This window comes from Carya illinoinensis, chromosome 9 (assembly GCF_018687715.1).
Source record: "Carya illinoinensis cultivar Pawnee chromosome 9, C.illinoinensisPawnee_v1, whole genome shotgun sequence".
NCBI classification, from domain to species: Eukaryota; Viridiplantae; Streptophyta; class Magnoliopsida; order Fagales; family Juglandaceae; genus Carya; species Carya illinoinensis.
The window spans coordinates 25,624,648-25,636,656 of NC_056760.1; the positions used below are offsets into that span (position 1 = coordinate 25,624,648).

Here is a 12,009-nt window from a genome sequence, read left to right on the forward strand (position 1 = left end):
CAAACACCAAACATAGTTAAGTGATACATCTCACCTTCCTACAGCATCATTAATTATTCGAATAATGCTATAAAATAAACCAACAAACTTTATACTTAGATTAAATAACGTCCTAATATCTTGTATGCAAGTAATAACAGGTCAATTTCAACTCTTTTTGCCCCCGTCCAAGAAAATAAGAAAAAAAATAGTGTACATGTGGATGGTTATGCTCTCTAGATTGTTGAACAGTCCAAGAATGTGGCAGCTTCAACCTTAAATTCTAAAAATTTCCTTACAGTTTGGTCTTAGTTTCATTTCCAGGTAAAGAACTGCAGCTGTGCAAGAGAAAATTATATTTATATACTTCAGTGAATACATTTAAATGCATTATACATATGAATTAGGAATTGGCACATGATTACATACAATCGAACCAAAGGTAGAAATGGCATTATCCACATCAAGGAATCAAAATTTGTGGATTACACACAGCCGGAAGACTAACCAAGATTGGAATGGCAACTACCAAGTCTTCAAGCCCTTAAAATGGCAACAAGTAAGATGTTGCAGTGCTCTTTGCTAAAAAGGGCAAGGGATGATGAGACAAGGCTAAGAGATTAGAATAAAATTGCTTCATGTGATAATCTATAACTCAGATGTGAGATCCATGGTATCATCCTATATGCAGTCCCCTCCAAAGGGTTTCAGTTGAGCCAGCCCTTTCTTGCCAGCAGAAATTTGTTTGCATGGCAACATCCATTATGATTCTTGAAGAAGTAGACTCAATTCCTGAGCAGATTTTGCCAGCAGACCACCCTTCCTGCAGTAAATTCAAGATAAAAGATTGTCTACTTTGTCTCTTATTAAATTTGTAAGGAAAGAGACTGCCCAGGCATATAGGGCATTCCACTTGTTAAAAAACTATGCAATGGTGTCCCAGAACTTGCGAGTGATCACTAGAGGTTCAGCATGCCACAATGTACTTGGAACAAAAAGCTACCCAAACATGAAACACGGCTATGGATTTCAGTTAGGCAATCAACTCTTGTGGGTCGCACAGATTCGCAATATAGGGACAGGTATTAAGGAATGCCATTCTGATGAAGGCAGAAGGACAGATTTACCTATCTCGGCTTTCCAAATATTACTATACTACAAATTGTTCAAGTTTTCTTCTTTCAAAATTAAGCTCAGGGGTTGGGTTTCAGCCATTCAGATATCAGGGATAATTCTAATTGCCACATTTCTAAAACCCCACCAATTCCTATTATTATTCTGCCTTGCTTTTCATGTCAGCAATGCAACCTTTCCCCCTCCCTTTCCTTATTCTTTGCTTGGGCATTATTGCATGAGGCATGTCCAGAAAATAATATTCTAAATCCTCCAATGAAAACCTCGTCAAAGAAAAAACCTAAAATGAAAACTTTAGCATACACTATTCAGAGCAAATAATACTTCTTGAAGTGTGAAACTCAAGATCACACGTTTACCTTGCAAGTGCTGGGAGAATTTTCCGAATCTTTTGCAGCTGGATAAAACACTGCTTACAGGATGCTAGTCTGTGTTTAAATTTTGGATAAAGTCATTTCATCGCACCAAATAATTCTCAATCACCCTTAACCACCAAAGAAAGTAAAAGCAAAATGCCCATATTAGTATAAAAATAAAAAACCTTTGCTCTGCCTGAAGATCAACACCAACAGCAGGAGGTGCCGAAATGGTTGAGCATATAACTGAGCCAAAGGCAGCTACAAGCTTCAATAGCATCTCCAATGACATATTTGCCTGCCTATAACAGTAGTGGCATAAGAATATATATATATATATATGTATATTAGAACTTATCTGTCAAACCCAGTGAAATAGGAGAAATAACCACCTCTCCCTCAATCTAGCACGTGGTAGATTAAACAGCACTAAATATCATTCAGATACCTTTTTCGTTGACATTTCTAAACTATCAACAATATGGAGTTCTACAAGCAATAATTAATACTATATACAAGAACTCCTAAGTCTCATTTTCTCTTTCCTAAGGTTGAATTCTTTCCCTACAAATTAAAGTGCTGAAAGGTCAAGGAATTATACTTCTTGTGAACCTGAACCATGTGAGAGAACCACGTAATATAAAATATTCGGAGCTCTAGTTGTAGGGTGATGGATTGTGAGGACTACAATATGACAACATAAAATCCCAACTCAAAAATCTTCCAGCCCCTGGCATTAGAATCTGGCTCACTATCTTATGCATGAAACAAGTACCTTTCTACCTTGCTATCGAGCAAGCCCAAAAGTACAGGAAGAAAGCATGAAAATAGATCTAAGGTGAGAATCTCCATTTTCTCCATGAGAACACTGGTCACATCTGCTTGCACCTGCAACAATATCAAATGAATGTTAGATAAACAAAATATGCGTGAAAAAACGCAGCACAATCGAAGTCTTCCAATAAATACCCACAGAATGATCTGGCAACTTCCTCAGTGCACTAATAGCACCTTTGATATCATTCCGCTCCCAGAAATGCCGCACCACCTGTAAGCCCACATTATGAAAAACGTGACTTCCATTGCAAAACAACTTGAGAAAGAAATCATGTAATTTAATGTATGGTCCTTGAACAACATTTGGTAGAAAATGGGTCTTTATGTCTTTCCCTAATCTTTGTACCAGCAAGAAGTTTTTTCAATCACTACAAACGGCAATATACAGAGGATGGGTTTGCATCTCTCAGGTGGCATGGTAAACATGGTAACAACTAGCAAATCAATGGGATGCATGGCATGGCTATTCAATCTGGCTCAACCAAGGGTACCTGTAATTTTGTTAAGCGGGAGCGAAGGGTACTTAGGAATACTTCATGGGTTTCCATGAGACCTTCAGTAGCATCCCTATCACTTGCAGAAGTCGAGTTCCATCTAGACGTTTGAGGTTCTCCTTTCTGTTAATTAGAAAACAATGTAAAACGATAATTGGATATTTTAGCTTATCCAAATGTTATGGTGTGTCCCTATGAGTTTATTTGATCTAGAACTAACTGTTTCAATAACGCTGGGCATCTCCCACTTGTTGAGAGAAAACTTCCACAACTCTCATTGCATTGCGTTTTCATATAAAATATTTTCAAGGTGGTACACAGTAAATAACAGTGTTTCCAGAACAAGAAAATTTTGGGGAAACGGGCTGATTTTTACACTCAATAGTATAACAGTTGAAAAAATAGTAACCATCAAATGGAAAACTTGGATTAGTAGCTGGGAGGTTTCCTAATGAAGCAAAATGATTGAGGGCCAATTCAAATACTTCTATATTTATAGCAGCGAAGTCCTAGCTTTGACAATGTCTGATCACTTCTTAATACACTTTCTGAAACCGTTTATAAAATGTTCACATTTTCATGCGTCATATTAATTGGGACCTAGAATGTAATCAGAAACTGCAAAAGTAGTAGAGATGCCACTATTGATATATGCCTGTACTAATATGCTCTAGAAAAGCTTCCCTATTACAGCTGCAAAATTTTTACCAGAATGGTGGGAGTTATATCTGTTTCAGGTATCACACAAGACCCTGTAGATGCTTGATCTTCATTGCCATTCACGCTGTCTCTTCTTTCAAACCTCTCAACAAGAGACCGGGTCCTTCCTCGTACAACTGCAACTGCCAAATGGAATTTTTTTAAAGAGTCAAGATCTATCCCAATTGCATTTTCTATAAAACAACACAGTTGGGGAGCAATGGCAAACCTCCATTGACAATTTTAACAGAACCTGGCCCTTTGCTGCAATTGAGGGACTCATCACCTGAAATACAATAAGAAAACTACTTATTAACAGTTACAAACCATAAATCTGTTTCGCATATCATCAATGCTGGAATTACGTAATGTGACGAATAGCCATACAAGAAAAAAATTAAGTAGAAAAGATGCATCTATCAGAAAGGTAGTTTCTTTTTTTTTTCTTTTTCTTTTCTTTTCTTTTTTTTTTTTTTCTTTGTAGGGGAAACTCTCCAGAGATGCCTTTCAGACCCACCCCTGTAGAATAAACCCCAGTCCCATGCACCGCACCCTCAGAAGTTTCCCTATACGTTATTGGTTAAATCCCTGGCTTTTTACCAGGGGTATGGCCCAAAATGATTGTTTGCACTCATGAGATGTTGAACCTTGGACCTTGAAGGGAGTGATACCCCAAGACCAAGGCCTTGGATCAGAAAGGTAATTGTTGCAACCATCACAAAGTGGTTTCATAACATCCACAAAAGACTGCTTTTTTACAAAAAGAAGATGATTGATATATGATATTAAAAGAAATATCGGGATATACTTACAGCTTTCCTTAGTAGAGGGTTTTTGTGGTGACACAATTTTTTCTAATTTCTCATCAACACCTTCAATATTAGACTGTTTTTCTTCACAGTATTCTTTACATCCATCTTCTGATACAAGTTTGGGTTCGAAATTTGAATTCATTTCACCATCTAGATCTTTTGCCACATTGCTCAAAGATCCAGTTTCAACAGTTTCTGTCAGCCTCTCAACATCCAATTTTCCATTTGATGGCCTCCGTACATGAGCTGGTTTGAGCAACATACCACGTTTTGTCCTTGCAAAGGCAATAGATTCTTTTCCAGAATTGGCCTCATCTCTTCCACCCAAACTGTCCCTAGGCACAATGCTAGGCACAACAAATGTCTTATCAAGTGCTTTTTCAATAGATCTTGCATTTAACCCTATGGCAGGACTTCGCTTCCGAGTTGGCAGACAGCAGATTTCCTTTGAATCTGATGGGGGTGCCACTTTTGGAGAATTGAAGGACTCAACTTTCGGGTAGGCAACAGGCTTTCCACCAGTAGCTTCATAATAAAGAGGAAACAGCACATTCGATGAAGTAGGACAAGAATAAAGGGCAAAAATGCACAAAATATCTATATGTTCAAAATATGTCAGCTTATGAGTTATTGCTTGTGTGTCAAAGTAAAATCGAATGAAGTCTTCATCTACCATATACCACACTCCATCTCCTATGCCTCCACATCAGATTAATTTGGGTAACCCAAATCCTTTCTATCTTCATCAACAGAAAACTAAACATCCCAGAATCAAACGCAGCCATGACTTGGGTAATGTTTTGGCAACAGGAAGTTTTTTAAAATTTTCTCAAAATTTTTGAACTCTCACTCCAAACATATTTAAACCGAAACAATCTCAGGGTTTATTTTTTTATTTTTTTATTTTTTATCAAGGCATTTTATCATGATTTCCACAACAAAAACTAAGAAAAGTTCCACAAAATATGTTTCCTGTAGCTTCATGAATCTTCATCTGTTTTAATGTAAGCCCAAATATGTTTGATTTGTTAGCTTTGGAAAGTCAATAATTTTCCTGTAGATTTTATAATTTCCTATTAACTTATCATTTAAAATAAATGAGTTTCTAAACGACTCTTTAACGCTGTAAATCTAAAGAGAAGTTGTGAAACTTAAAAAAATAAAAACAATAAAAAAAAATCTCACCAAAAATGTTGTGAAACTTGTGCAAATTCAATCATGAATGATTTTCAAGATTTAAAAGAACATAGGATTTCGTTTTGATAGGTGATTGATCTGTAAATTAGTATTCAGAAACAATATTTTATGTTTTCTTTTGTTTCTATTTTGTTAACGCTACTTATAAAAGAAATTTATTATTTTGTTAACACTAAATGGATTGGTTCTATTTTCAATATCTTAATTAAGTTGTAAATCTAAATATATTTCTCATGCATGCTTTGGTGCCACCATTAAAAAATTGTGGTTCTGTCCCTGCTTGTAACTGGGTCTGGAGTCAATAATGTGCTGCAAAGCAGCAAGGTTTTCTCTACTCTCTGGATTTCAAATATTAAGGAGGATTTCTCATCCATCCATCAATTTGACAAATTATTAAAAGTTAAATATTTTGCCTCTATTTCATGAAAAACTATGGATATGATACATGGAAAACAGATTTGAGCGTTGGACATTAACCTACTCATTCATGAGGGGGACCACTATGCTATTTTACCTAAAGCCATGAAGTGGTCCTATAATATGTATAATGGCTTTTTGCTACATTTGTATGTATCTCATTACTGCAAAAGACATATGTTTAAGCATTTTTGGGGTGCTATGGACTCAAAATTTCTTTGATAACCACCTCCCTTACACTTGCGTGAACAGCATACTGTTGTCTACCTAGACAAGGTCATATGCAATCACAACCAGTCCATACCTCCATTAAGTAAGCTCAACCAACATAAAATGCTACGCATCTAGAATAAACTCTCTAACTAAAGAGGAAGACAAGTTTTTAGAGGAAAGGGAAGCCAATTCCAATATCTGTCATAAAAGACAGACCTAACAAAAAAAAAAAAAAAAGTAACAAAGTCATTGAAGTCATAACTAGGAGAGAAGTTTTCTTTGACTCAACTTTTCTTTCTTTTTATTGTTTCCTCTCTCTTTCTATATACTTGATTGAGGGGATAAGGAAACCAAACCAAAATAGATAACCCTGCCATGCAGCTTCTAATGAAACTGAAGTCAGAAATCTGCATTTATAAGATGTTGGACAAATCAAAGATACCACATGCTTGGATATGAACAATTTTTACAATTGATGCTCAAACAGAAATTAACAAGCGTATTAAAAACTGATGATTATAGTGAATCATCAACATCAGTATAAATAAGATACATGTTAAAAAAATTTATATAGCTTCAAAAACAACAAATAACAACTTACAATCCATATATATGTTCTTTATCCCTTGTGTCTCATAATCAGGAGAGCACAGCAGAGCCGAAGTTGACCTGATACCACTTCCTACTTTCTCTGAAGAATGGCTTCTGTGGAAATTAAGGTTAATTTTCTGTGTAGAGTCATTTTGTTCAGGTATTGAATTAGTGGAATATGGTTCAATAAGCTGTCACAGAGAATATAGTCCAAATTAACTTCAAGATCAGTAGAAAATTATAAAGATCAAATTTTCAAAAGCAAAAGTTAGAAAAAAGTAACCAGTTACAGGAAAAGATAAAGTTGAATACCGATATATCTGCTGCCCAAACTCCAACAGAATTCTGATGGTATGAGCAAGCTAGAAGTTTTCCATCATGAATGCATAAGTCACCAAGTGTTGACCATCCCATATCAACAGCATCATGACATATTACAGGCTCCCATGAGTAAACCTACAATTCACAAACATGGATATATAATTATCATGAACCATCTTCATATGATCCCACAAAAGTTCAGGATGTAGACAACCCAAACCTTCAAACTGTCTTCCACCCCTGAAAACATGGTCCTCCCATCAGGATGAAAGGCAATTGAGCGTACTCCCATAGCCTGGAAAGGATTAACTTATTTTTCATTGACAAGTAGGATTATATCCTTAAACTACTATTATCAATAAGAACATCATCAAATGAAGAAGGGAAGATACAGAGATCTTTCTAGCTAAACCAAAGAATGGATCTGAATTAAATTAAAGCAAAAAGGGAGGCTTGGTTTATGTCTTTTAAATTCGAGTGTAACCCCAGCAAAAGAATGGACCTATACAATACTTGGATTACAAAGCACCTTTTCAGATTAGAGAACATGGGGCATGTTCATATTGCTAAACATTTTCAGTTATTTAGAATAATTTTTCATTTTCCACCAAAACATGCTATAAGCACAAAAAACTGTCCATTGCCCGAATAAAAATCATCTCTTCATTAGCTTCATTTTTCATTTTAAGAAAACATAAAAACCAAAACAACTTTCACAAAAGCCCTAAAAAACATGTGCTACAAAAATTTGTTCCTAAAATATATTTACTGCAGGCAACAACCCTTTCGCAAACATTAAAAAAACCTATAAAGAACTCTCTTTCCAAACATATATTTTGCAGGTTCCACCACTAACAAACATATAAAAAAAATCACAAAAGATTTTCTCACAAAATATGTTCTCAATGATTACAATAATCTCAAAATATTTTCATATCCAAACAAGGCCCACATCATTGTATACCTCAGGTCTGGTAGATCCAATCAGTTCAAAGCTTTCAAGATCCCAGAATTTCACAGTTCCATCAGCTGAACCTGCAAAAATATTTGCATGTTACAACAGCATGCTAATCACCACACAAACAATAAGTGAGAAGAAACTGATTTCAGGAGGCAAACAATAGTGAGAAAAAACTGATTTCAGGAGGCAAGGGAAAGGAATAAAAAATATGTTACCTATTGACATTATATGTTACTAAGAGCAATTCTAGGTGGCTTTCACAGCATAACCATCCTACTCCCCACCCCAACCAAAAACTGAAAGTAAAGAAAAAGTTACATACGTTAAATTCCTTCAGTTGCAGAATAACACAGGACAAAGTTTTCATCCCATTAGAGAATTACATCCTGTTTGTGTTGTCTCAACATCCAAACATCACTCAAACACAAACACTTTTCAATTTCAAATATTCAACTTTTTTATCTAATCATTACAATTTTCCCAAACTTCCAAGCAAAATACAAAAAATAATTCAACTTTTTCAAATCTCAAAGCAAAAATAACATTAACTTTACAATATTTTTATTCAACTTTTTCTCTTTCCTTCTCCAAAATCCCATAAAATATCTTAACTCAAACCATTTCACTACCATTCACAGATTTTTCATCTCACTTTATTTCATCTGAACATCCAAACGAGAGCCTTAAAGGCTATTTCAGAAACTCCTTAACCATGTAGAGCCATTTTTCCTCTAACACAGTCAATTTAAGTCTTAAATTCAAGCTTTGGGTCAGATGCTCACCAGTGGCCAAGAGAAACTCGAGGGGATGGAAATCTATGGATCGAATATGTCCTTCATGGAACTTAAAATCATGTAAGAGCTTTCCAGCCGTTAGGTCCCAAACCTGTTCGGTAGTAAGAGGAAGTTTCTGTTTAGACATGAAGGAAAAAACAAAAATCATACTGCAAGCTGCACTCTAGAAGTGTGATCCATTATACCTTTACAACATTATCCAATCCACCTGAAACCACCCATCGACCATCAGGTGTGAATTTTATTGCACTAATGCCTTGAGTATGACCCCTATATGTGTGGATGCATCCTTTCTTTCTAATATCCCAGATCTTTAGGTTAGTATCGCTGGAACCAGAGGCAAAGAACTCGCCAAATGGATGAAATTCAAAACCAGTGCAGCTGGATCTGTGTCCAGTAAGAGTTCGAACCACTACACTTCAATAACAATAAGAAACAGATTAGAATTTACTCAAAACCTAGTCCTACAATTCCCGTGACAACTAAACACTGCAAGTCTGTAGATTCCAACCCGGAAAGAAATGAAAGGGAACTCAAAATAGCACTTCAAGATAATTATATCAAGTCAAACCCGCCATGTATGTGATAATGATTTATATTTTTTGATAAGTATGTGATACGATCTATATAAGGCTTGTACAATTTGTTGTTATTTGGAATAAAGAGAGCAATGTAATGATTCATTCAATCCAAGAACTCCAATTTTAATAAAAATAAGAAACTGGTCCAGGAAGTGATTTACTCTTTACTTCCTCCAAATCCCAGAGCTTTATCACGCCATTAGAACCTCCTGCAAGCACCAAAACTTCTGCCAAATCAAAAGCTACAGATTCAACAGGAGTTGTATGACCACACAGGCTCTGCACATATTCACACAAAAGGGAAAAAAAAAAAAGAAGTCATTTTGCCATAATAGGAAATGTTCCAGCAAATGTTCAAAACGACTGTATAAGAAGGGTAATTAGTACAAAAATCAGTTAAATAAAATAGTGATTTCAACATATTAATCCATACACAACGTTTGAAAACAATCTAATGCATTCCTCAGCCCACAATGCGAACATGTCGATCAAAACCAAAATTGGCCATGAAATGGTCACTATGCAGGGCCATACAATTGAAGTAATGCACTTAAATTCTCCACCGGTAAGAACTATTTAGAACCCCAATCTGCATCAAAAGGAATCTCTAATGCGATAGCAAATTTACCTAGGCAATTTCTTAAGTACGAATAATGCAGAGGAACAGAGCTTGAAGTCTTACCATTACAGAATTGGGTTTCCCGATCGTCCAAAGATTAACTTTATGGTCATCCCCCCCGGTGATAAAAAGACGGCAGCCCTTCTTCCCAATATTCACGCAGTTCACACTGGCCGAATGAGCCACAAATTCCTCTAGTATTCAACATGGTCAAGAAATCACACGGCCCAACATACAAAGCGCGTCACCTTATGCTTTTGCTTGTTAGTTTTATTATTTGAACTAAAAAAAAAATCATCTATTAAAAGTATTGGTTATGATGAGATTTGTTTAGAATCGAATGCCTCTTCTATTTTTATCGGTTTTAGACTCCAATGCTTTTTTAATTGCTGAGAATATTGAAGATAGAGCAAATTAACTGAAAAATATTTAACCACGGCCGAGAATTCAAAATCCTCTGCACAACTAAACGTAAAGTAAGTTTTTAGCTAGGTTAATATCAATTCAAAACACCATATCTCTCTTTTCTTCGCCTCCATTTTCTTTTTGTAAGCAACCAAATAGAGCCTAAACGAATCCTTCAATTAACTAAAAAATGACCCAAAACAGAAAGTTAACACAGTCCCCAAAAAAAAAAATTTGAAACTACAACATAAAAGTTCAGGTCACCAAAAAATGATTTTCCAGCTGAAATTTGAACACAGAATTTCCAAAAGAAACTCAAATGCTGACAGCAAGAAACCTATAACTAGGAATATATAACTCAAATTCAGAGCTGACTCAAGCTGTGAATACAAACAAAAACAATCTTGAAAACTAAAAATAAAGAGGGATACGCAGCTTATATCCACGCTTGGCCATTTTTCAGGAAGCAAGCTGAGAAATCTGAATACGTCCCGAAGCTAAAAAGAAAACAACGAGATCGAGAAATGTCAGAGTCTGTTTTGCAGCGACGGAGGAAACTGCTTATACTTGTAGAACTAACTAAACTTGGCTGAAGAAGAGGGGCAAAAAAAGATGAGGAATTTGGATTCGGATGGGTAAATAGCAAGCGGTAGAACAAGATTTCGGAGATTTAACAGTTTTATTTCCACTGTTGGAAAAACAGCTCACGGACCGGCCGAAACAACCAAAAACAAACACAGTTCCACGAGAATGAGTGAAAGAATGAAAGAAACGACAGAGGGGACGGGACAAAAAAGGGAGAGGCAGTCTGAAGACTCTGAACGCTCAGCGCAGGTCCCCGCTGATTTTTCTATTAGTTTTGGGAAATACGAAATTACATATATGCCCAATCAATCAGGCCCTCCCTGCACATTTTTTTTTTTCAAGTGACTTGATTTTGAGCTTAATTGAAATGAATTAATTTATTTATAAATAACAATAAATTTTAGAAGTTTAGATGTATTTAAATATTAAAATAAATTTAAATTTATTTATAATAAATTAATAAAAATTATAAATTCTGCGTGTAAAGAGGTATGAGTTAAGAAAAAAAGTTGTGAGTCACATATATAAAGATGTTTTTAATTGAGATGAGTTTAATAATTTGAGAGTTAAGCGTTTAGATGTTAGAGTCAGTCCAAGTTTCAAATAGAACTGTAAAGTCATCTCCAGACATATTTTATTTACGTAATATAATTTAATTTAAAACATAAATTTTAAATTTTATAAATCAATTTAAAACACAGTTGTGGAGTGTAAATGTTTTTAATAAAAAAATATTTATTTTTTCAAATTTTAGATAACACATAATAAAAGTATTTATTAATATGTACTGGATTTAAAAATTGGAAAATGACTTTAGTTAGAGAGGAATGAATTAATTTAAGGGGAGATTCCTTAATAAACAATGGTTTTTGTTTTTGGCATGGGTTGTGTAGTTGAGGACGTGGGTCATGAGCAAAGTTTTGAAATCCGTTCCGGAGACCATTCCGGTCGAGACACTGGAACGGAATATTTCGGTACCGGTACGTTTCGGTGTACCGTTTCGGGATTAATTAT

General features: G+C 35.3%; 1 protein-coding gene across 4 annotated transcripts; it reads right to left on the minus strand.

Moving 5' to 3' along the window:
* Window positions 1-318: 318 nt before the first annotated feature.
* On the minus strand, window positions 319-11,224 carry LOC122275968 (katanin p80 WD40 repeat-containing subunit B1 homolog KTN80.2-like). Of its 4 annotated transcripts, none has more exons than XM_043085338.1 (18): window positions 10,842-11,224; window positions 10,069-10,199; window positions 9,548-9,665; window positions 8,991-9,217; window positions 8,794-8,896; window positions 8,015-8,085; window positions 7,271-7,345; window positions 7,042-7,185; window positions 6,740-6,920; window positions 4,312-4,836; window positions 3,729-3,785; window positions 3,509-3,642; window positions 2,798-2,923; window positions 2,443-2,517; window positions 2,253-2,357; window positions 1,655-1,767; window positions 1,473-1,541; window positions 319-802 (listed from the first exon to the last, which is right to left on the minus strand). In XM_043085338.1, exons 1-18 carry the CDS (start codon window positions 10,864-10,866, stop codon window positions 742-744), a joined length of 2,340 nt encoding a protein of 779 aa, XP_042941272.1. In that variant the 5' UTR covers window positions 10,867-11,224; the 3' UTR covers window positions 319-741. The 4 variants fall into 4 exon arrangements, with proteins under 4 accessions (XP_042941272.1, XP_042941271.1, XP_042941273.1 ...); XM_043085337.1 differs by having other exon boundaries at window positions 1,655-1,771; window positions 2,245-2,357; window positions 10,842-11,223; XM_043085339.1 differs by lacking the exons at window positions 319-802; window positions 1,473-1,541 and having other exon boundaries at window positions 1,669-1,771.
* Between the last annotated feature and the right edge of the window lie 785 nt (window positions 11,225-12,009).